Source organism: Urocitellus parryii, chromosome 9, assembly GCF_045843805.1.
Source record: "Urocitellus parryii isolate mUroPar1 chromosome 9, mUroPar1.hap1, whole genome shotgun sequence".
NCBI classification, from domain to species: Eukaryota; Metazoa; Chordata; class Mammalia; order Rodentia; family Sciuridae; genus Urocitellus; species Urocitellus parryii.
Window position 1 is genome coordinate 7,795,732 of NC_135539.1, and position 26,213 is coordinate 7,821,944.

The 26,213-nt window shown below is 48.8% G+C and overlaps 1 protein-coding gene across 3 annotated transcripts in view; it reads right to left on the minus strand.

The window, feature by feature from the left end:
* Positions 1–26,213, minus strand: part of Cramp1 (cramped chromatin regulator 1) — a 60,332-nt gene that overhangs the window by 31,025 nt on the left and 3,094 nt on the right. For 2 of the 3 annotated variants that reach the window (XM_026385318.2, XM_026385319.2), the window contains exons 3-6: positions 18,776–18,969; positions 12,844–12,997; positions 8,475–8,558; positions 3,649–3,697 (exon numbers count right to left, since the gene is read on the minus strand). In XM_026385318.2, the coding sequence (XP_026241103.2) occupies positions 3,649–3,697; positions 8,475–8,558; positions 12,844–12,997; positions 18,776–18,969 (481 nt within the window). The remainder of the gene's footprint in view (positions 1–3,648; positions 3,698–8,474; positions 8,559–12,843; positions 12,998–18,775; positions 18,970–26,213) is intronic. The other variant, XM_026385320.2, reaches the window with a different exon arrangement.

Genomic DNA, 26,213 nt, shown 5'->3' on the forward strand with positions numbered 1-26,213 from the left:
GACGTCAACAAGAGGGAGGGAGACTAGTGTAAACGACGGACTCTGGTGATAACAATGTCAGGGGAGGTTCATCAACTAACGAAAGCACTACCCAAATGCAAGAGGGTAGTACCTGGGGAGGTGAGAGGAGGATATCAGAACTCCATAATTGACACAACTTTTCGTTAAACCTAAAACTGCTCTAAAAATAAAATGTTTTAAAAACCCCCAATTCTTAGAGAACTGTACACCACCAAGTGAAAAATATATAAATTTAAATATTAAAATAAAAAAACAGATGTCTGTATCTTACCCAGCCAAGACATACCCCAAATCTATCTTCCACAGGGTAAAGTGGACCAGTTTTGCACACTGGGAGGAGGTTTCCTGCTTCACCTCCTCAGGAGCTTCCTGAGACACTGGGAGACCACCAATGCCCAGCATGCTGAGAAGAGCCTGGCCACCCTTCTAGCCTGTTCTGCACCTGCCCTCTCCTCCAGCCACTGCACCCTTTTGTACTTCTGAGCCTCCAGACTAAGTGCCATGACATCTCCCTAGCAGCTCCAGGTAGAGTCCCTTTCTGTTACCTCAGTGTCCCCCCTCCATGCATTTCACTGTAAGTTTCAGCCTAGGTTGCTGCAGGCGCCCATGAGCACATACCCACTGACAGATCTGCATTCACTGCCATGCCAGTGCTGCCCCCACTGCATACCCAGCATCCACCCCGCACAGACCTACACTCAGACACCTGTAGACAGAAGAACACACTGTGCAGTCTCCCTGCCTCAGCCCCCACCACTGCAGACAGAAGTCTCTCCACCAGCTGTCAAAGCACCTTCTGGATAGTACTGTCAGCACCTCTGAGACAAAACATACCAGGTGAGCCCCCAGAGGAAGAATGACAGGCATCTCATGGGTTCTTCAGTTCCAGCTCACATGCCTCCCTGGGCCTCACTGGGCACTCAATTTGGTCACTTGCTGTGATTCTTGCTCACACTAGCATGCTCTCTGTCAGCACTCACAGCCCTCAGTCACCTTCTCAGGCTTCAGACAGGTGCTACCACAAGGTCAGGTGAGCCTCATAGATATTGGCCTTATTAAGAAAAGGGGAGCCAGACATGGTGGTACATGCCTGTAATCCTAGCCGCTCAGGAGGCTGAGGCATGAGGATTACAAGTTCAAAGACAGCCTCAGCAACTTAGCAAGACCCCATTTCAAAATTAAAAATAAAAAAGGGCTGGGATATGGCTCAGGAGTTAAGCACCCTGAGTTCAATCCCCAGTACCAAAAAAGAAAAGAAAGATAGAAAGAAAGAAAAGGGAAAATCAATCTCTAACTTGCTAATGTGCTACCTTCCAGAAATATCTTGAAGTCACTGCACCAGGGCAGGAGACGGTGCAGCCAACTTCAGCAACCAAAATCCAACTGGGGCCGTCACTAACCCAGCAATTTAGGAACAGGAGGCTGGAAGGGTCCAGGGGAAATGCAAGGCTACACTGCCATTGCCACTTCCCACTGATTCGCATGGAACCAGGGCTGCACCTCTATAAGCAACACCAAAGATGGTGCATGAACTATAGCACACTTCAAGGCTGCTATCCTGTCTGCCACCCAAGCTCAAGGACACACCATGTGCCAAGGGCTATCGTGGCCAGGGGTAACACAGTTGAGGTACCAGTCTTTCCCTGCCCTTCCCGGCGCTAATCCTCCTGCAAATTACTGATGGGCCTGAAGATGGCTTGCCCTAAGTGCTCCACCAGGGTCCCAGGCGCTCCAGAACCATAGCCTATGGTCAATAGCGCAAGGAAACCCTGGAACAACACCATCACCTAGCACACAGCCCAAAAGCCATCTGCCCACCAGTCACTGTGATCCCTTGGTGACTGTTCTTCCCTTTTATTAAAGATCCAGGGTCCAAATCTCACTCCCTACATTTGGTCATCAGGTGTCCTTGGTCTCTGATCTAGAGAGCTAGCTGCTCCATATAAACATGATTCTTTGTGGTCAGAAGGAATCTGCTGCTTAGAGAAGCTCTCTTGGGGTGCTTAGTATATGCACTCAGCAGCATGAATCCACTATGCAGGAAATGCACCCCATTGGCACACCCCTAGCACTGGGCCTGCCACGTCCTAGAGGGGAAACAAAGGGCCTAGAAAACTGGCTTCATTTGGGGAATTCAACTCAGCCTGTGTACAACATTGCTCAGCTTGACAGAAGGAGCAGGTGTTAAGGGGGAAGGAAGGTGGGACCCTGAGGTCAAGACAGAGATGCTGGGCAGGGTGATCCTACCTCCTCGTCCCTCCACAAGCACAGCTGGTGGCCCCCCTTCCCAGTAGTCTCTAATTCATCTGTGTATTAAAACCATCTCTACTCCAAAAGTTCCATCATTCTTAACTTTCTGGAAGCCCTGGCCAGTTGTGGCTCTTTCCTTTGACAATAATATGACCTAGTTTCTGCCATGTGGGGAAAACACAACAGGACTCCAGGTGCTCACCAAGGGAGCACCCAGGAGTCAGGCTTCCAGGGTACAGAAAAGGCTCCAAAGATTCAGAAGGCCATGTTCTGCAGACAGAGACCAGTGAGTTCACAACAGCTCCGAGGAGCTGGTAAGAGCACAGATCAGATGCCCAGAGAAAAAGGAAGTGCCTGCTGGGGTGGGAGATGAGGGCCCCACACTAAGTGAGGAACCCTCCCAGACTGCAGCATGCAGTGGCCAAGCTGGGCCCTGCAGTGTAGCCCAGCAGAGGCATATCAGCTGGAACCCCAGGGCTGAACTAGGGTGGCTATGAGGACCAAGAGGGGAGGTCTGGCCAGAACTGGACCAAATGGAAACACACCTAAAGCAGGGAAGTGGAGGTTTTCAAATGGCGAGATTTATAACCAAGGCACAGACTTGGCGAATGAGTAGATTTGGAACCCTTCACCCAGAAGAGTGACAAAGGACTGGACAGAGTTGAAACACTAAAGGAGGGGCTGAGGGTGGCCTCAGAGGGGTTAGTGGGGCAGTTGTGGAACTGGAGAGAAGCTGGGGTGCTGACACCTGCCTGGCCTGGGGTCTGGCTCAGGAGACCATCAGAAGCTAGAGGGAATTGAAGGCTAACTACACACAGTGCAGAAGGGCAGGTGCACAGCAGTGCAGCAGGGAGAATCAACAACTGGGCATGCAGAAGTCTTCACACAGCAAGTCCCTATGTAGGTAGTGTCCCTGGAGAGAAAGTCACTAATTCGGGGCCAAGCAGGCATTACCTGCCAGGGGCCCTGAGATCATTTGAGCTCTGAGATCAGGAGCACAAGGAGAGGAAAAAAGCAGAGAGCAGACCAAGTGTTGGCTCCATGGCAGGAACATTCACAGGCACAATAATCAAGGAGAGGCCACTGAAGTGGCTGAGGAAAAGCACAATGGCAAGGAAGACTTTCTAGAGGTCAAGGGACCCACAAGAGCACAGAGGTAAAGAAAAGGGGAAGCAAGACCCAGGAACTTCCCAGACCCCAACAATAGAAAGGGCAGACTCAGGGGTCTCTGGACAGTCATCTGAAAGAACCTGAGTTCTAATTCCAAGGATCCTTGTTGGAAATGGAAGAAAACTGCACTTACTTCAGCTTCCTCTTTTGGTGTGTGGACGCAAACGTCCAAAGGGAGCAGACACTGTCCACCTGCCCAGTACTTACCCAACCTGGATGAGCTCGTTCAGCTTCGTGGCATTCTTGTCGTCCATACCTTTGAATGGAAAGGTAGACAAATGAGGCCACGGGGGTCAGAGCAAAACAGCAGGTTCCCATGGGACTCCTTCCACAGACTCCAAATCCTGCCACCAAACACTCAAGTTGTTCCAGAAGGAAATCTCTGCAGCAGCTGCAGCCCCCTCCCCAAAATCAACCAGCAAGTCAGCTGACTAGCACAGCTCAGCCAGTTGGCACAGCCTCTGCCCACCCTCTTCCTCAAGGACAACCATGTTCCCTCATAGCTGACCTCTCCTTCCAGAAGCCCCCAATTCCCTGCCACTGCCAAACTGCTGCCTACCCCAGACTGCCTGGTTCTGACAACTCTGCTTCCTCTGGGTACCATGCTAGCCCTGTGTACTTTTCCTGCTGGGCTCCACAACCAGCAGAGTCCATTCAAGGATCCTCGGGTATAGTTTGGAATCCTCAGGACCCTAGGCCCTGCTGAATGATGAATCCAATGCCCTGGTGTTTGCCAAAGCAGAAGTCCCACTTCCTCCAACCTTATCATTGTCCTCAGTTGTGCAGGAAAGCATGTGAGAAGCTAGTGGGAGAACCCAGGTGGTGGGTGCTAGAGTGCTCACTGTAAAAATCCTAGGCTCTTTGAATTCTTCTGCATGTTTGGGAGAGTGGAGGACCACAAGCACATAGCCAGGCTGGAAACCAAAGACAAAATGAAATGCTAAAAACAGCTAGAGACAGACTGTAATTCACACAGAGGAAAATGGACCCCAGTGATTGCAGATCCCTCATCAGAACAGTGCAGGCCAACTACACTGGCTGACACCTTTTATATGATGAAAGGAGAAACTATCAAATTAGAATTCTGTGTCCACAATGGTATCCTTTAAGAAAGAGAATGAAATGAAGGTTTTGCAGGTAAACAAAAACTAGAAGCATTCACAGATGGCACAAGCACATGACAGAAAATAAATAAGTTTTTCAGGTGGAAGGAGAAGGAATCTCAATGGAAACAGGTCTTCAGGAAATGAGAAAGAAGATCAGAAAGGGTGAATGCAGATGGGCTCCTGGAAAACTAAACAGGTACAGCACTACCTTCAGATGGGCACCAAGCAGTCACCCTCCCTGAGCCATGATGATTCTAAGAGCATTCAGGACAAGGAGGCCCCCAGATTGGCTGGGAGCTCAGAAACACTGGAGCTGAGGTCTGCAGGAAGGGACAGGTTAGGGGAGGGTGGGGTAGGCTGAAGGTTCCACCATTCTGGGCTGGCAGGTTGTACAGAGAAAGGTCTGGGAAGAGGAGGCCAAGGCAGATCACCAGGGCCTTGTGGGACACATGGGGTCTTCTGCCTTTGTCCTGGGAGGAATGGGAATGAATGATGACAAGGAAGAGGGCAAGGAGCAAAGCCTATGTACTGCTTAGTGACCTGAGACTGCCCAACCCCTGACAAAAGGTTTCTCAGCAGAAGGCACTAGCACCACTGACCCCACATCTCAGTGGGTCCATTCTGGATGCTCAGCTCCAGAGCTCAGGCTCCAGACACTGCAACAAGAACCGAGAAGGGAACCTCTACCCAGAAGCTCTGCTCAAGATGGTGAGGGCTAGAGCCAGTCACAGGCATCACTACATGAGGCATACCACACAGTTCTGTGCCCACTTCACCGCTTCCAGAGCCAGTCACTTGCTTCACAAGGGAGCATGTCACTCAATTCCTTCAAGCCTGAATGTCCTTGAGTCCTTTTTTAATTGGCTAACATCAGTCCACAGAGAAGCCAAGAGAATGCATGACTCAGTCAGCGTGTGAAAGCTCAAGCTGGCTGTATTAGGACTTACATCAGTCTGAAGACCCAAGGCAGAATGAGCCTTGTCAACAAAGCTCACTCTAATCTCCAATCTCTCTCAAACTCATCTACAAGTAGCCAGAGACAGCAGCACATGCATAGTTGCTCACAGAGGCACTAAGAGGTCTTTCAAGAATTCACTTTCCCAATGCCAGGCACAGTGACACATGCCTATAATCCCAGTGGCTTGGGAGGCTGAGGCAGGAGAATCGTAAGTTCCAAGCCAATCTTAACAACTTACTGAGGTCCTGAGCAATTTAGTGAGACCTGTCTCAAAATAAAACATAAAAAGGGGTGGGGGATGTGGCTCAGAAGTGCCCCTGGGTTCAATTCCCAGTATCAAAAAGGGGTAGAGGGGGCTGGGGTTGTGGCTCAGTGGTAGAGTTCTCACCCAGCACGTGCAAGGCCCTGGACTTGATCCTCAGCACCACATAAAAATAAATAAATAAATAATGGTATTGTCTCTAAATATTTAAAAAAAAAAAGGGGGCACTTTCCCCAAAAAAGATATCAAAGGATACAACAAAGTGATGGTGCCAAAGAGCCCAGCATGTAACAAGCTAGCCAAGTGGCTTTGGGGGTTCAGAAGGGAGAAAGACTAGGGTGGAAAGACTCAGCTCCATTACTAAAAGACCCATGTTGGCTTCAGATGCATGAGAGCAAGTAGGTACTTGAGTGTACTATATGGCCAGGCTAGGAAGGACCAAAAGGAATACCCAGGAATTGAGGGCAGCACAAGCTGAGTCATGGAGTCAAGAGGTCCACAGTGGCAGGGGTGAGGAGCATCCAGCAGAGCAGCAGGGTACAGCCACAAAGGTGAGCCTGAGGTCCAGGTGCAGAGGCTCTTGATCAGGGAGACCAGAGTTAATATGGGCACAACAGAAAGCTATCTGACCCAGGCATGTGGCACACATCTGCAATCCCAGCAATTTGGAAGGCTGAGGCAGGAGGATCACAAGTTTGAGGCCAGTCCGGGCAACCTAGTAAGGCCCTAAGCAACTTAGTGAGACCCTGTTTCAAAATAAAAAATAAAAAGGACTAGGGATATAGCACCCCTATGTTCAATCCCCTGTACCCCCAGGCTCAAAAAAAGAAAGCAAGCAAGCTTGACAAAGCATAAAGCAAAAATGAACACATGAAAACATCCAAAGGTTCATGTGGAATCCAAGATGGCCTTGGGAGGGCCATAGCACCAGCCCAAGAATGCATGGCACCCAACCCATGATCAGAAGGCCTTCCGGGTGGGACAGAGTTGAAGAAGTAGAGAGTAGAGGGAGGCAGGGGACCAGAAGCCCTGTCCCACCTACAATGAGAGGTACTGACCATGCAAAGAGAGAGGGCCAAGGAGTAAAAATGAAGCCCTGTGGCTTCAGGGAGGAAAATATTCAGAGGAAAGACAAAATAGGGGAACCAGTCAGAAAGTGCATGTACCACTGGCTCCACAGAGAAGAAGGTAGGGTACAAAAGGTAAAGGGCAGCTTAGGGCACCCTGGGGCCTTGCCTCCACAGCTAGCCTGTGCTGGTGCCACTGCCCGAGATGAGGACAAGAAGCCGAGGCAGGGTTGGGTAGAAGAACAAGTGCACATGCCAGCACTGGCCCTGTTGGCTCAGACGGATGGATGGTCACAGCAGGAACAGTGTAATGGACAAGTCAGCACACAGGTGCCTGAAGTTGTGAGGTTGGGCCCAGCTGGCTAGTGGAGAACCAAGACCCGCAACCAAGGAAGGAGGTAAGCACAAGCAACATTCTGAGGAAAAGGACTCCAGGATTCAGAGCTGATCAAAGGCCCCTGACAACAGTGAGGGGTCTGCCTGACCAGTGTGGGCTGTGAGAGAAAGGATGGGTCCACACAATTCATTCCAGCAGGTTCTGTGGCGGGAAATCGGAACAGGAAGGCTCTGAAGAGTACTACCAGTAGGGAATGGGAAGGTATGTCAAGACGGTGTTTCCCTAGACTGAAAGGCAGGAGCAGAAGCTGAAGTTACTGTGACTCTGAAGGCAGAGAGATGGCACCCTGGACAGGCAGGAGGCTAGAGAGAACAAGGCCAGAGACAGAACCAGGTCCTCTTCTCTGCACAGGCAGACAGGAGAGGAGGAAAAGGGGCAGAAAGCAGGGGCTGTGGGAGGCACTGAGGGTGGTGGCACTCTTAGCAGCCACCAGGTGGTCAATAACCAGGCACAAAAAGACAGTGATGGTCAGGATGTGGCCCAAGTGATCACACATAGTAGCCAGTAGATACCTGTCCTCCCTGGCCCTGCTGCCACCCTGATCATTAGATGACTGAGTGTGGCCCAGCAGGGGCTACTGGAAGGGAGGCCTGCTCCCTTTCTTCTGGAGTCACAGGGAGCAGGGGCAGGGCTGAGGCACGCAAGGCACAGATGCTCGAGTGTGCCTACTGGCACCCATGTAAGAAGTGCTCTCAAAAGAATCTGGTCACCATGAGGCAAATGGCAAGGGAGGCCATAGGGAAGGCAATGCCTGGACGGCATCATTAAAGACAGAGCACACAGTGCTCTTGGCCTCCAAGCTCAGGGAGACTCGAGTCACCTGCAGAGCAACATCCCTCAGCAGAAGACCCGACTGATGTGTCAAGGCATCCTTACAGGTCTGAGCATGGGCAGGGGGCTGGGCAGATTACCACACCTATTTGGCAGGTATGAAGTGTTTCTGCAACCATGGGTGAAGCTGTGAGGGAGAGACAGGCTGGGGCTCTGAGATCTTAAGTCAAGCAGTGGAGTTGAGGACCAAGTGTGCTCGAGTGTGTTAACACATGTACATGTGCATTACGTGCATGTGCATGGCAAGCCCCGAGTAAATGTGGCAACTGATACCACTGGCATGCCCAGCTAAGGCAGGTCCCTTTCTATTAGTTAAATTTTGTCAAGATAAAAGTCACTAAAGATGAGTGGTGACAAAGAAAGTGGCCCTCCACAAGAAGCCGTGGCAACCTGAAGGCAGGTGGGTACTCACAGCCCCCGATCTTCTTGCGCAGCTCGCCATAGCAGATGAGGCCGTACAGCTCCTGGGACGACTTTTTCAGCCCTCGAGAGAACACTGGAAGATGAGAGAAGGGCAGAGCTTAGGAAGGGGCCCCCGAATGCCCTGCAGGGCACAGCCCTGCGTGCACAATAATGCTCAGGGAGCATCTCCCAGCAGGCTGGGGCTATTTCTTGTGCTGATCACACAGTTCCTTGGTCAAATCGATGCTAACCTCACCAGAAACAGGCAACAAACACATTGGTACACCAGGCTGTTTTCTTAATTTTCAAGATAAAAATCAAACAAAAATGAGGGGTGAAGTTTAAAAAGTTACTCCTAATAGCAAAGCCAATGTCCCCTAGAGGAGAAAACACATGGTTCAGCATGGCCAGCTGTCATGGGGGTGGGGGTGAGCACCACCACCCATCATCTAGCTCTGTCCACTGTGTCCCCCAAGCACAGGGTGAGGCCGGCAGCCCACACCCCAGGGAGCTCCCCTTCCTGCCTGCTTGTGCCTTCACACCCCTACAAACATCCAGCCCTCTGTCACCAACAGGCATTGGCTCTATGTAAAACAAACGGGCCGTGTGTGCCCCTCAACGTAGCACCCATGAAGTCCAGTCTCCAGCGTGAAGGGAGTGCTATGAAAGCTCCAGAAGTCTCCTTCAAGAGTCTGGATGGGAAGGCGCCTGCTCCTTCTGCAGCTGCTGCTTAGAGCCACCATGGACACCAACAACACACGGAGGACAGCCTTAGGCACCAGGCCAGGGACCAAGCCTTTCTTGAATGTTCTCAAACACACAAAGTTGAATTTCATGCTGATATGGAAGCCAAGCCACAACAGAACCTAGAAGCTGTGGGTCATGTCACAGAGCAGAAGCAAACATAACCCACCCTGTGTGCTCTCTCAACTGTTCTTTCTGGTTCTCTCCTCAGAAATCTCTTATCAAAGACCTGACTTTCATTTGTGTGTGTCAGGAATATGTCAGTGAATGGCAAATACTGTTTTGAAAACATAATCTATCACAAGGATTCTGGATCTTGGATTGGCTCAAAAAATCTGACTCTGGGGCTGGGGATGTGGCTCAAGCGGTAGCGCGCTCGCCTGGCATGCAAGCGGCCTGGGTTCGATCCTCAGCACCACATACCAACAAAGATGTTGTGTCCACCGAGAACTAAAAAATAAATTAAAAAAAAAAAAATCTGACTCTGCAAATACCACAGGCCAACTATTCCTGAAGTTTCCTAAGACAAAAACCAAGATCTCGTGGGACTCACAAAGGAAACTGGGGCTCAGGAAATTTTAAAACCACCACTTGATGAATCAAACTGTGGCCCATCCATACAACTGGCTACTCCTCAGACACAAACAGAAGTGAAGCTTCATGCGTGTGGGTGAGTCCCTGACACATGCTCAGAGAAAGATACCAGACATCAAAGGCCACATATAGCACAAGTCCATTCACACAAAACATCCAGAAGGAACAAGTCCACAGAGGAAGAGCAGGACAGAGGGGTGCTTGCGGGTAGGCATGGGGTACTCTTGGGCTGGAGGGGTATTTTCAATGAGGGTGCAGTACAGAGCACCTCGGATGCACCAGGTACCACCAAGCCACACACTTTACAGGGTACACTTCTTGGTATATGAATTATATCTCAATACAGAAAATGTTTTCTTAAACTATTGGAGCTGGGTGCAGGGAGGCATGCCTGTAATCCCAGTGGCTCAGGAGACTGAGGCAGGAGGATTTTGAGTTCAAAGCCAGCCTCAGCAACCGTAAGGTGCTAAGCAATCCAGTGAGAACTTCTCTCTAAATAAAAAGTAAAAAATTGCCTGGGGAAGTGGCTCAGTGGTTGAGTGCTCCTGAGTTCAATCTCTGGTACCAAACAAACAACAACAACAAAAAACACTATTGGAAATGGCAAAAAAGAAAACAGCCTGGGGGCTGGGGCTGGGGCTGAGCGGTAGAGCACTCACCTAGCACATGTGAGGCCCTGGGTTCGATCCTCAGCACCACATTAAAATAAAGGTATTGTGTCCAACTACAACTAAAAAAATAAATATTAAGAACCTCAGGTCTGTAAAAGACGTATATCCAACTGCAGGGACCAGAGGGGAGAGTTAGCTATGCCTGATACACAAACATGGCAGTCTGCAGAGACCCATGTCTACATGGGGACAACACAGGACTATGAAAACTAACAACATCCCTCGTCCAATTACATGGAGGCCACAGTTTCAGAGCAACGAGAGTGAGTTGCGTTCCAGGGACATCATAGATGTTCCCCAGACATCATAGATGCCAGGCTCCTGCACAAACCCTTCCTGCCCATCCCCGCTTTTGTTCTTACTCTGTGAGGAGTGAAACAAACGCACGATAAACTACAGAGGGGCTTTCTTCAACACATTCCAAAGACCACTGAAAACATGACACGTGAAGAACATCATCATTCTGTGTGCTGTGACAAGACAGAAAACCAGGAATTCACAGGTGTCCTGGTGACCTCTGACATCTACATGGTAGAGCAGCTGACGACAGCACAGAGGCAGGTGGCCCCCAGCCCTAGCCAACAGGGAGGCCTGTCAGAGAGCCAGAAAGAGGGCCTTTCCAGGGACCAACAAGATACACAGTCAGAAGACACCAAGGCTAAGGGACAGTGTGCAGGCCAAGAGGAGGACAGGAGTAGGCAGGGAAGCTGGGTCCCACATGGAGATGCAAAGCAGCCACGTGCAAGAGCCCCGAGCTCTGGTGGGACAGAAGAGCTAAGAGGCACAATGTCTCCAGACATGGGGGACAGGGGAGCTCGACAGAAAAAGGTGATGAAGGAAAATAAGTATGTGCTTTCAGACAGTGACACAGGACAATAAGGTATTTGGCAGGCTCTCGGAATCTATGTGTCCCCCTACCCAATCAGCTTGTAGGAGGGGCCTCACACAAACAACAGAACACACTCAATCGTTGTGAATGGAATCCGCCAGGTCTTTCCACTTGTCATCCACGAGAGCTTCCCAACCCTCTCTGTGACTTGCTGTCCTCCTTCCTGAAGAGAACTTTCCATGACCAACAAAAATGGACCGACTTTCAGCAAGTCACAGAATATGACATCTAACAAGAAAAGAAAGATGATCACCATAACCAACATGAACCACTACAGCCTTGGACCCCTTGGCCCAAACCATTTGGTGCTGAGATACACAAAGGAGCCAGGGGTCCCACACATGGCAACAGCAGTGACAAATGGAAAGAGAACAATTGGTGCTGAACTCAGCACAAAACCTCATGCTGATGGTCATGGGAATGATGGAAGCAGAAGACCCACCAAGTCTACCCAGGGGCACCAACATGTGGAGACAGACAGCCTGAGAGAGGAGGGTGTGTGCCCACAGAGCTCTGCTCCACAGTCAAAGAGGAAGCAAGACGTCAGCTTCTAAAGCCAGGGGAGTGCAATACACTACGGGTCAAGAGGCAGTAGCCTGGTTGGGAGGACACCACAGCAATGGTGAGAGAAGCCTTTGCACACGACCCGGAAGGCCACCAAGACGCTCAAAGGTGAAAGAAGCAATGAAGCCACAGCTATCCCATTTCTCCTGGGTCAGAAAGAGTAATATCTGGAGAGATGAATTGGAAATAGTTATAGGCGTCAGAATGGAGCATGGAGAACAAGCCCACTGTGCTATAGGAATACAGAGCACAACCCAGCATGCTGGGACGGAAAACACACAGGGCAGGCATTTCTCCCAACCTGGGCAGGAAGCAGCAAAATGTTGAAGACAGAGACAGTGAACAGGTCATGGACCAAGTGCCACAGAAGCAACCCAGGGTGCACCAGGCAAAAGCCAGAACTGTACCTAGAGGTGACCTTGTCCCATGACTACAGACAGACTGCACAAACTGAATTCAAACAGTCTCAACAAAGCTAGCTTCCACTCATCCACTCCAGCACACCAGCGCCGGGCCCTGAACAGACTAGCTCTGACATGGGTGGGGAGTGCCTGCAAAGGAATGCTCGGATTCCTGCCAGCCACTAAGCCTGCAGCCTGACTGTCCTTGCTCATAGGCAGACCCTGAACCTACTCGAACTCAGAGCCCTTCAAACACAAATCCCAAACCAGGAAAGCAGCATAGGGTTCCTAGGGCCCGGATAGCCATTCCCTAGCCATGGATCCTGACTGTCAGGCACTGGGCGTGTGGCCAGCCAAGCACAGGGAGGCACATCCTAGGCCCAGCCAGTGACTGCGTGAGGGCAATATGAGAAAGCATGCCCTGCAGGTGTTTGCCAGAAACCAGGCCCCCCACCACCTCGCCGCCACCAGCAAAAGCCAAGTGGCCTCCCAGAGGCTGAGCCTGCGCACACTCACCATTGTCAAAGTCGATGTACTTGGTGATCTTGTGCCAGGTGCGATAGTAGAAGTGCCGCACTTGCTCTTTGTTCTTCACCATGCTTGCAGGCTTGCCCTTCTTCTTGTACTTCAAAGCAATGTTGTTCTGAATCGCTTCAAAGTCCTTCCCATGCTAGAAAACAAAGTCCACCATGAAAGCACTATGGTCAGAACCACCTGCTGTGATGTAGGCACCGTCCAGAAGGGAGAGGGGGGACCAGCTGTGGGCAAGCAGGCTGTGCTTCACAACTCTAATCTGCCTGTGAACTTCAACTTCACTTCCCTCAAGTCTCTGGTTCTAACTCTGATAAAGCAGCAAAAGGAATCCAGGGATGGGACTTTCACAGCCCATGGTATCAAAGGGGCAAGGGCCTCACTACAGTCTGAATGTGTCCCTTCAAAACTCTGATGCTGTCAGTGTTATGCTATTAAGAGGCAGGGCCTACAAGAGGTGATGAGGCCATGAGGCCCCCCCCCCATGAATGACAATGAGGCCCTTACAATAGAGGCTTCCAGAAGCACTTAGCAAGCTTGCCCTTCTGCCTTCTGCCCAGGAAGGACACAGCACACCTCCCCTCAGGAAGACATGAACATTAGGAGCCATGCTGGAAGCAAAGAGTAGACACTGAGCCTTTGGCAGCTTGATCTTGGGCTTCCTGACTTTCAAAACAGTAAGAAAATAAATTTGTTTCTTGTAAATTGCCCAATGTTAGATATTATTGTTGTAATAGCACAAAACAGACTACATGGCCCCAGAGCAGGAGAAATATCAAATCTATTATTGGGATAAACAGCTTAATCCTAAAGATCTTCAGAGACCACGACTGAGACACCTGCACAAGAACACCACTGGCAGACAGGAGAACACCAAAATGGAAGATCTTGGGGTACTTCTACCCAGCATTTTAAAATAAAAGAATGGATCACTCTTCAGAAACACCTCATTTCTGCCAGGTGCAGTGGCACACACCTGTAATCCCAGTAATCTGAGAGGCTGAGGCAGGAAGATCACAAGTTCAAAGCCAGCCTCAGCAATTTAGGGAGACCCCATCTCAAAATAAAAAATAAAAAAGGCTGGGGATATAGTTTAGTGGTAGAACATCCCTGGGTTCAATCCCCAACACAAAAAAAGAAAAGGAAAAACAAAAACAAAAAAAAAAAACCTCACTTCTTTGATCATATAGAGTGTACTCTACATTCAAATGGATGATAATAGAGGGCTGGGGATGTGGCTCAAGCGGTAGCGCACTCGCCTGGCATGCGTGCGGCCCGGGTTCGATCCTCAGCACCACATACCAACAAAGATGTTGTGTCCGCCGAACACTAAGAAATAAAATGTTAAAAATTCTCTCTCTCTCTCTCTCTCTCTTTCTCTCTCTCTCCTCTCTCACTCTCTCTTAAAAAAAAAAAAAAGAATTCAAATGGATGATAATAGAGATATCCACGAAGAAATCCACACAGAATACGCCTGAGGCACACCTGGGGAACAACCTTTCCTTAAAGGCCTCCATGCCAAAGCTGTGCCAACCTAGATTTTGAGAACAACCCTTGTTCCCAGAGAACCAAATGCTCCTCAGTCTCCTCAAACCACTTAGTGAGAGGTCTTGGTTTCTAAATACCACTTCTTGAAGGGAAGCCGAGCCCCCTGGAGAAGTGGGATTCCAGGTCAGGGTGGAGAGAGCATCAGGTAAGCAGGCAACACCTTGAGGTAACAAGGTAAGGCAGGAGCAAGAAAGTCAAGTTACAGAGGCTCCCAGTGGCAATAAAATCAGCAAAGCCAAGAATGAATTACAACCCACAAAATGAACTAGACCCGTGAGTCCACATTCTCACAGGCAAGTCACTGATGCTTTGTGGGTGCTGGAGAGGGAGGGCTCTTCTTGGCATAGCGTTTCTCAGTTGCAGACATCAACCAATGGAAACAGACTCGGTGAGATCACCATGGGACAAACTGCACTGGTAGGTGATCACTGCTGCCACTGGAACTAGTGAAAGAAGTGGCTCAGAGAAAAGCTAACCACCTGGAAAAGGAGAGACCTGCAGATAACACCCCAACACAGGGACCCATCTCACTGCACAGCTCCAAGCCAAAAGTACCAAGAATTCATGAGGAAACCACAGACAAACCCAAACTGAGGGACATTCTTTAAACTAACAGGCTGGGAGTCCTAAAGACCAACTGAGGAAGTGTCCAGGCTACAGAGGACCTAGGAGTTCCTCCAGCCAAGTGTAACTCTGAGGGAATACCCACCTGCCAACTCAGCATGAGGACTGCAAATGAATAAGCCTATCCCACCCCCTTTCCTCATTTCATGTCACACCGAGAGTATGCAAACGTCAGGAAGGAGGATGAATGGCACATGGGTATTCTTTGTACTCTTTATGCAACATTTTTTAAAGCCTGAAATCGTTTCCAAGTAAAAATAATTAAAAACCCAGTAAAAATGAAAGCTTGCTTACTGTTAAAAAAAAAAAATGAAGCCAGGTACTGGCATGTGTCTATAGTTATAGCTATAATATGAAGAGGCAAAGCTAGTATTTAAAAGGCCTCCCTAGTGTTCAGCTCAGAGGCCATGTCCTCCCTGTCCTCTGCCTTGGGCAGGAACCACAATAGACACAGATGCAGATGTCTCCTCAGCCTCACCAGGTCAGCTCAGAACTGACAAGCAGCCTCTAAATCTTGTGGGCATTTGAGAACACACCTTTAAATGCTCAATGGGAAGTTGCATTTTCCTGATGCAATGGTAAGCCCCTGAAGGGCAGGTTTTTCTCTGCATTCCCAGCACTACTGTGCTATAGTCACACACATTCATAAATTCGTTGTGGTGGCCACCAACACAACGAATTGGCAAAGTTGAAAGCTGGAGAAAGCTCTGTAAGCCAAAGAGATGGAAACTTATAGCCTATGGTGAAAAGTCAGATGCCCCTGCTGCTGCACTGGCAGGACAAAAGGCTGGTTGTGTGGTAGCAAGTCAAGGGCTCTATAGCGAAAACACAAACGGATGGACGGACAGGTAAGGGAAACCAGACCTCAGCACAAAACCTCCACTGAAGCAGACGCCTAGGAGAGATGACAAAGAGGAGGTCCATGGTGTCACCTGCCAATTCCACCCTCAGGTGCCCAGCCACAGGAAGGAGTCTGGATGGCCACCACTCAAGAGACTAATCTGAGACTGGGGCCCAGGACTGTCCTCACTAGGGTGGGAGGAGCAAGGCAGCACTTGCCTCTGCAGGGTGTCTGAGGCAGGAGAGAAGAAACAGACTGAGGCCCAGGACAAGGACAGTGCAGAGTCCCTGCATCCAGTCCGCCCTCACATTTCTGTCCCCTCAGTTAGAAGAGCCAGCTGCTTAATTTCTTCTGCCTTTGGTGCTGTTCTGAGTTGGGTTTCCACCACCAGAAGCATAACATGTGTGTGCATAGAAATGGCAGTGTGGGGCTCAGGTGTCCTCAGCAGCAGCCCTAGGTTTGATCCCATCATTAAAATGAACGACAAAGAAGGCAGCAAAACTGTGAGACACTACAGAAGCCCTTAGAGGCCTGTGCCTGACCACCACCACCCCAGCTCAAGATTTCAGCTTCCCACACTCGCCCCCAACTCCCACCTTGTTTTGGTCAGCACAAAACAACATACATACTGCTTGAGGTCATGGAACCAAGAGCAGAAAGCACTAACTGATGGGTGCAAGAGTAACTATCATCACTAACCAAAGGTTTTAGGAGGCCTAAGGACACATTCCCGCCTGGTAGAAGGAAGACCAGCCCAACAGAAGGGAAGGGACCACTGCACCTGAGAAGGGCAATGGTGGTCAGAAAAGAGGGGCCCCTCCCACTACTTCTAATGGAGACCACACCTCTATAGCACCACTGTGCACATCCATGTCATAAGGCCCTCTGGCCCAGTCTCCCCAAGAGGGAAGGCCACACTGCAGGAGTGATAGCTCCAGGTGAGACATAGCAAGGCTGTAGATTCTGACAACATGATGGGAATTGCAGTTCTATGCCTGATGGTTTGACAAAGTCTTAACTTGGTGATACCACCTCTGCGAAAATGTATTTTACTCTTAAAAAGAACACTTATATTTGTTCAAATTATTTCACATTTACCAAAAAAACGTCTTGTGTGCAACACTTCCTTCTTTCCATGGACAGCTGAGTCACACCACACTGCACATCGTCTGCCCACTGGGATGGGCACGGCAGCCATCAGCCCCAGGAGAGAGCAGTACCAGCCACAGGAACAGTCAACCAAGTTTGCTGCCCACGTTTGAGAGCGTCTCCTTTTCCAATCACTCTGTAAACACTGGTTTAAATTCCAAAGTCTCATGCCTTTGGTGAATTTCTGTATCCCAAGCTTTCCCATTACCCCCATGAATTAGCCATTAAAAGGATGAGGATTGTTGATCCTGATTCCACATGCCAAATTTGTTGTCCAAAATAAGGAACATGCAAAAAGATGCTCACTGTAGCACTGTCTATAACAACAGAATCTGGAAGCACCCTCAATAATTCACAATACAAAAACGGTCAGGAAGTACAGGCCTTGGTCAGGCTCATGGGACACTTGGTATCCTCTGCAACTACTCAATTCTGTCACTAGATCAAAGCCAGCTGCATACAGCATGAAAGAATGGACACAATTGTGCATCAATAAAATTTTATTCACTGCAATGGGTAATGTGGATTCAGGCCACACTTGAAGTAGAATATTTATAGGCATTTAAAAAAACAAACCACCAGGTGCAGTGGCGAATGGCTATAATCCCAGCTGCTCAGGAGGCTGAGGCAGGAGGACTGCGAGTTCAAAGCCAGCCTCAGCAAAAGCTCAGTGAGACCCTCTCTCCAAATAAAATATAAAATAGGGCTAGGAGGTAGCCCAGGGTCGAGTGCCCCTGAGTTCAATCCCTGATAACAAAAAACAAACAAATAAACACCAAAATCCGGGACTGCAAATGTAGCTCAGTGGTAAAGCACTTGCCTAACATGCATAAGGCCCTTAGGCCCTTGGTTCAATTCTCAGCATCACAAAAAGAAAACAAAAATTAAAAGTAAAAAAAAATTTCAACCAAGCAAAGGAAACATGAAACACCATGAAAAATGCATTTCATATTAATAAGAAAGTATATCCATGATAACTACAAAATTTAAAAAAAAAAAAAAAAACACCCAGCTGGGCACAGTGGCACACACCTGTAATCACAGGAGGCTGAGGCAGGAGGATCGCAAGTTCAAGGCCAGCCTGGGCAACTTAGCAAGACCCTGTCTCAAAATAAAATTTTAAGGGGCTGGGGATGTGGCTCAAGCGGTAGCGCGCTCGCCTGGCATGCGTGCGGCCCGGGTTCGATCCTCAGCACCACATACCAACAAAGATGTTGTGTCCGCCGAGAACTAAAAAATAAATATTAAAAATTCTCTCTCTCTCTCTCTCTCTCTCTCTCTTCCCCTCTCTCTTTAAAAAAAATAAAATAAAATAAAATTTTAAAAAAAGGGTTGGGATGTAGCTTAATGATAGAACACTTTGGGTTTAATCTCCAGTACTGGGAGCAGGGGAAAAAAAACACCTGTGAGAAAGCCAGTAAGGAGCATGACCACTTCCTGGGCAGCAGATCTAGGCAGTGGCTTCTCCATTTGCAGAACCTCCCATTCGGTTTCAGATTAGTGCAACATCTTATGGCATTTAGCTGCTACAGGTATCCCCTGGCCCCTCCTTACTCAGGGAACACACAAGTCAGCCAACTCTGCAGCCAACGAAAGGCCCCAAGACTAGAATGCATCCGTGAGACAAGGAGAGACAACCAGGAAAGACAGGAGTCAGCATAAGCAACACTTCCTCACAGCCCCTCCCAGTACCAGCTTCTACATCACACATAAAAGGACCAAGATTCCTGGAGAACCCACCCCCAACTCACTCACCTCATACAATCCCTCGAAGAAGGTGTTCTTATCCTCTGTGCTCCATGACTCCCACTGTCGCCGGACCTTCTTGCCTTCCTCCTTTTCAGCCCCTGAGGACCCTAAGTTCCGGGAAGAGGAGCGCGAGCCCCCTGCAGGGGCAGCAGGGGCAACACCAGACCCGTTTCCAGAGGTTGACCCGTTACTGTCAGCTCCTTGGAGAAAGAGGACCATACAGTGACCTGTTCCAGAAAACTGGAGGGCCAGAAAAGGCAGGCAGACAGGTGGGGAGGGCTGGGGCCCACCCTGCAGCCATCCTACTCCAGCTACTCAGCCAGTGACCCCAGGCACCTGGGACACATCATGTCTGGAATGACAGAAGCCCAAGCTGACTGACTCTTTAAAACATCTTATGAAGAGGAAAGAAAGTTAGTGTGGACTGTTTAAACAGCACAGTGATGCCACGGCATCTGGTGTTCCATCCACATAAAAGGCAGATCTGTCCACTCCACAAAGCCACACGTTACATGCATTTCAGTGTCCCTTGTTCAAATGAGGTGTGGGCTGAAATACACTTCCCATCTGTTTCAATAAAAAGGCTAAATTTCAAGTACAAGAGGATATTAACATGTGACACCACCTCCTTTCAGATGTGATCAGTATTTTAGAACAGGAACATTCAGTGACTGAGGGGATGCCATCTTAAGGCTCTGTCCTTGACCCACTACCACACCATCTCTAGACTCTGAAGAATGCCCACCGATCTTGCAAGTTATAGGGCATCAGTCCCTTCCCTAACTTCCACAGAGTTCTTCAAAAAGAGCACGATGAAGCCTCAGGGGACTGGGAGCCACACCCTTTGAGGCCACAGAAAAAGAGCTTTTGTGACCTGACCCAATTCTCCTGCCCACCTGAGTGCATCCTCTTGGAGGAAATGGGAATTCACAGTACATCCATGATACCAGTTCTTTTATAGGACTATGGGACCATAAAATCCTGAAAAACCTGCCAACTTGGAAATAACCTCATGAGAATGGAAATAATATCACAGAAGTAAAAGTGCTTTAAAAATAAAAGCCAAACATTTGTAGATGATTGTTTTAATGCCTTCCTAACAAAATAACTGGGGGCATTTCCACTTCTGGTGGGCCCGGGCAGATAGGCTAGAGACTCAGGCACTCACTTCTCTTCCTCTCTGCCCCCAGGTCTTCCTTCACAGCAAGGTGGAGAAGCAGCTTCACAGAAGAAATGAAAGGTAAGAGAAATGAGAAACTACAAGCCCATAAATCTACAAAGACTTGCTTGCAAAGACTATCTCTGCACAGAACACGAGTGACAGGTGCAGAGGCTGCCTGGGAGGACACAGAAGGTGGATTCACCCCTCTGTGGCAGCTGGTCCAGCCTGTGCAAGTGTGGGCTGTCACTGCAGATAGTCCCGAGATGGCTTGGTCCAAGCATTCTAACTTAGTGACAGTGTGAAACTGTGAAACCAATTTTCAATTCCCAGGCTGGGGACATGAGCATGACACCCCTGATGCTGGGCAGTGGCACAGAGCTGCCACCCCTGGTCAGCCACATGACCAGGAGGTAAAACAGACTATCCACAGTGGACTGTACTGCTGGGCCAGGACAATCTAAAGGCTTATGAAATGTGCTTTAAGCTATGATATTTTTAACTTAGGATGATTTTACTGGATGTAAATCCATTATACATCAAGAAACATCCATATTTCAAACAGTATTTGAAAACAGGCCATGGCTTAGCTATCAGAAGGAAGAATATGTTTTACAGAGAAAATGTTCTTCAGTTACACGGAACATGTTTGATCCTCCCATTGGAAAAGGTTCACTAGCTTTGATGAGTTAACTTTATGTGACAACGTAATCAGATAGGTAGAAAGTTGTGGTATATCAGAGGTGCACGGTCCACCACAAGAGGCTATTTAAACAATGATTAATTAAAAAGCAAAGCCCAGGTGCATGCCTCTAACCCAGCTACTCAGGGCAGAGGCAGGAGCATCACAAGTATTAGGCCAGCCTCAGCAACTTAGTGAGACCCTGTATTTAAAAAAAAAAAAGCAGGGGATGAAGCTCAGAGGTAAAGCACTCCTGGTTCTACTGTCAGTACCACAGGGAAAAAAAAGAAAAAAGAAACTCAACTCCACCATCACACCACATTTCCAGTGGTCATTGGCCAAATGTGGCTCATAGCCCCTCTGTCACCATGCAAAGTACTCTGGACAATGCTGCAACTAAATGTTCAATATTTACCGCCGTAAACACAGTTATATGATTAAAGATAAGCTCAAAGCCTGCTTTCCACTCTGTGTGTCCATGGGAAACAGTTAAGGCATCCCTTGTACTATCAGGTGGGCCCAGGTCCCTGCAGAGCCCTGTTCTTTACCAAACCAACCCTGACAAAGCTGGCATCTCCTGAGGTACTTTCCAGGAGGTTGGGGCTGCTTTTGTTGCAGACTTCAGGACAAGTCACAGGTGAATTTGAAACAGCTTTGAAATACCAGAAGATCTGGTTCACATAGAGACTGAAATCCTCATGTACAGCCATTTGAGCAAGGCTACTGTTCACCTCTGTACACACACAACAGAAGGCCTCACAGATATTTCCAGTTCCTGAGGAACACTCACTGAGCTCTTTTCCCCAACAACAGGGCTTGCTATCCAGCCCTACATTGCTGCTTGGATTAACATCCAAAAGTCCATGCTGACACTGGGCATGCCTGAAAGCAGAAAACTCAGCCTCTGGAATCCCATAATCCCCATCTCTCAACTCGACTTCATGAGACTGCTGGGTAAGTGCTGGCCATCAAGACAAGGAGAGTGAAAGTAAAGGAAACAGAGGAAGTACCTGAGCTGGAAGGGACCTCAGAGGCAGAGAAGGACAAATCCCATTGGAGGATGTGAAGCCAAGATACACCAGTAAGAGCAGCTCTGAGGCAACACGTCACTCTCCCACAAGCCCCTGGCCACTTGAGATGCTAGGTCTTTCCTTCTGATGTTCCAAGAGTGATCCTTCTACAGTGTAAAGTGACATGAACATTCAAATGAGAAAGCAATTCACCTCAAGCAATCATTTCTAACACCCAGTATTCCTTATGCTAAACAGAACAGAATCACACTTCAGAGAAGAAAACAAGGTACCTGGTTCACTCCAGAACTCTAGAGAGAACACAACTTTCTTAACTCAAGCAGAATAAAAAATAGGAAGCAGGACCAGAGACACTCTGGTAGAATACAATGGCGACCACCTGGGAGAAGCTGCCCTCAGCCCAGAAGGATCTGAAAGAAGCATAAGAGGAAGCTTAAGACGTAATCAAAGGGGGAAGAGCAAGCCAAAGAGGAGGGCAGCAGCAGAAATGTAGGAGACAAGGTGAAGTCAAGACTGAGTGGGCAGAGCTCTTTCTCTAGGGTGGAGTATGTGCAAGGGCCTGAGAGCATGCTCCATGGGTGACCATAGTGCTGGGACCACCCTGGTTTCCAGCAACAGTTTGCTGCTCAGGAGGTTGAGGCTGGAGGCTGGAGGCTTGCAAGGCAGCCTGGGCACCTCAGTGAGAACTTGTCTAAAAAAAAAGAAAGAAAGAAAAAGAAAGGGCTGCAGATATAGTTCAGTGGTAGAGCACTCCTGCTCAGTTCCCGGCACCTCAAAAGAAAAAAGTGAAAGAAATCTGAAGGAAACAGGCTCCCCCAACAGCAAGCTCTCTGAAACCAAGAATGATGTTTAGGTCCCCAGACCCAAGCCTGGCACCAGGCCTCACACAGCAAATGTTCAATGATAGCTCCTGGACCAGTGCAGACAGATAAGGGACCTCTGGGTACCCCAGCTGCAGAAGACCTCCTGAGGTCTTCTCTACTCCTCACTGGGCCCACATCAGCATAAATCAGGTCCTGAGACCCTCTACCACTGACTGCACCCTTTCCTCTCAGCCCAAGGCAGGACCACAATTCTCCAGCTGCTCCACTGCCACCAGGCTTCTATTGCCCTAGCTTGTCTCCCCAATTCCAACAGCCAACTCTTTGGCCTTCCAACCAATCATCTCTTCCATAGCCCACTCTCTAGAACCTGCACTTGAGGGACACAGCCATGTGGCCTAGGCCTCCAACTCTAGCTCCAGACAAGGAACACCACAGTTTCACCTTCATTTCTCCTGTCACCCATGCCCTCTTTCTCCAATGCCCTCATACTACCCTAGGAAGACAAAAATCACTCTTTCACCTGAACTGGAAAAGCTGAGGCACAGATGGAGAAGCCATACCCCTGCTTGGTACCCAACAGGCCTGGGAAAAATAGAACTTGTGCTGTAATAGCACCTTCAAACCACACAAAAGCTCAGCTCCGACTCATCCTCGAAGTTTAGAAACAGGGAAACTGAGCTACTACACATGAAAGACCCAAGGTCAACAGGCAGCGAGAGCTAAGCCTGAGCCCAGGGCATCTTCCTATGCTATGCTGCTGTACACCTCCACACTGACAGCATGCACCACCCTGTTCTTCTTGGGGCCACCATAACACACGTCAGTCAGTGGGCTGCTTCTTCACACATAAGGCTACCGGACTCAGTTTGAAAGGAGAGGAAACTTGACCTTGAGGTCCCCTCTCACTTTTGAAAGATGAGAAAATCAAGAAATTAAGTGACTCAACCAAAGCCACCTGGCTAATGAATGGCAGGACTTAGAACTTTGGAAGTTTTCTACTGCTTAAAAAAATAAAAATAAATCTTATAACTTAGGTAAGATACAGAGGACGTCATTGCAATCCATATTAAACTGGAAACTACAATCCAGAGCAGCAGAGGCCAACTAAGCATGAGGAACACAATGACTGTCCTGGTGGCCCACAAGACTCTGGTTCACTTGGTCCATTCTCTCAGAAAGGCATTTTCAGGATCATCTCATGGAAGAATGTCTTCAGGCTGATCTGCTCCCAACTCCAGCACAGGGAATTGTCCCATGGCCTTTGTCTGCAGCATGAGAAGGCAAGGACCCTTCACAGAGCTACAAACGTGGGAACAACACAATGTGTATTTTCACAGCACCTTCGAGATATGCAAAAGCACAGCTTCACCTCATTTCCACAGTGTGCAGTCACTGTCCCCATTTCAGAAACAGGGAGACTGAGGCTACCAAAACATCAGTCTCAAGGTCATCAAGCAGCAAAAACCAAGTCTGAGACCAATCCTGACATCAAACCACTAAGGCCACCATGGCTACCTCGGTTTACAACACACCAGGTTGAGGCAGAAGGTCCAAAGTGGTCTCCCTGGGGTTCAGTGCCTTTCCCAGCATAGGACATTCTCCTCAGGCGCTGGTTCAAGCACTTTTACTTTCAGGGGCCCAGATGTGGCTAAGGGGAGATCATCTCTACCAAGTCACACAGGAAATGGTTCAAGCAAGCCAATTCCCAGTGAGTGTCACCTTGATGGTAAATTTGAATGCCTTCTACTGGTGCAGTCCAGTAGTCATCCACACACAAGGTTGCCGCCTGACTCCCCGTGACAGAGGCTTGACCAACAGACACAACCCTCCCAATGTTCCTCGTAGCACCAGTCTGCATATGTCATTCATGTGCTTCAGTTGAGCCTGAAAAGCTCAGTCCAGGGTCACCAGCCTCTGGGACATCCTCCAAGCTCTAAAGATGAGCTCTGATGAGAATCTCTGTGTGACATTTTCCTCTGTCAGCACCAGTCTCTAAAAGTGGCCTGGGCCTCAGTTCTCATGACCCACAGAGCACAGGTGGGTCTGGTCACAGAGTTGGACCACATGCACTGTCCTTAATGTCACACAGGTAGGAGAGGGTTGGCTGTGAATGGGACAAGACAAGTCCTCCTTTTTTTCTCTTGTTCTCCTACACAGGTCTGAAGGCATTCAACACAGCTCAATGTAACTGCCCAAGCATGGCCTAGCAGGTTCCAGGCAGTCCTCACTGCATCTAAGTTCAGAGACTGGACACTTAGCCTGTGGTCTTGTGATAATCTGAAGTCTCTTTCCTCCTGAGAGCACAGAGCCAAGACTTCTCAGCCAGCACAACTATGCCTCAGACCAGACAGGGCACAGGTCCTAATGAAAAGCTAAGGAGAGTGACCAGAGGAGAGCCAAGAAGAGTCTGCACCTTCCACACATGGCCACCTATCTGCACAGAGAAGGGCAGCATTCTCCTGGGGGTTCAGGCTAGGCAAAGGCCCACCAGACACAGATGGATGCTGATTTCAGCAAATTAATCTCCTGACATACTCTCTTAAGAACACACGGAATCCAAGATGTTGTTGCACAGTTGTCTCCTTCCTCTCTAAACATTATGGTAAGCTCTTTGCCACAAGCTCTACTGACTTGTGTTAAAAGGAACCTGGCCTTCAGGCATAGTGAACAGCCATGCAAGCAGACAGTCTTAGAAGACTGGTACCATACTGGAAAGAGGTTTCAATCAGCAGCCATGTAGCAATTCCAGGATGGAAGCCTGGTCCCAACTGCTGGTTCAAACCTCTTTTCAGCATGGTGTCAGTGTCTCTAAAGCTGATTACCACAGGTGAGACACTTCAAAAGACATCTTTTGAAACCACCTAGAAACTGGAAGCAGTCCATGGGGTATAGAGACACTTAATTATCCCCACTTATAGACAAAGGAATTGAGGTTCTGAGAGATGGGCTAGTTTGCACAGGGTCAGCCAGATCATGAACTGGCCAACAGGGAAAGGCATTGCGGATGATGTCTCTGAACTTGGGTTCTATAGACAGTCTCTCAAATTCTGGATTTTAATCTCAAATACATTCTCTGGTCATTCTGGCAATGTGGCAGAGCTAGAGAAGTTAAGCAAATCCACCCATTTCTGGTTTGCAGTTTACTAAACAGGTTGAACACAGATTTCAACAACAAACTTCAGTTTCTATACTCAACCAAAAGTAAGTTAGGAATGCCAGATGCTCTACACACAGGTACTAAGTGTTAGCTACAATGTCTATCAATTCAAAATGAATCTGGAATCATACTAGAAAAAAATTTTTCATGGAAGTCAATGGAAGAGTCTATTATTATTTGGAGAAAAAAACTCTGTCACACCTGACTTCTTGCACAGCTGATGAAGGCAATGGGGAAGATTCAGGGTGTGGTGAAGAACATCCAAATGGCCCTGGGGACTGTGAGATGCTGGCAGCCCAGAAGAGGCCTCAGCAGCCCAGGCAGGAAGCTGGATGAGCAGCTCTGAAGGTGAAGGAGACAAACTTCCCTCTCCTGAGGGCACTGTTATACCAGGGCTTTATTTTGCATTTTACAACTTTAAAAACAGAATGAAAAGTTATTCTCAGCTTTAAGTCCCACACTGGGACAAGAATCAGAAACAGAAGCACCAATCTGGGCAAGCCACTCAGCTGCAAACACAAAAGCAAACCTCCTTTCATCACTCTGCTACCTGGACAACTCCATCTGGACTGAAGGTCTCAGAGCCCTATA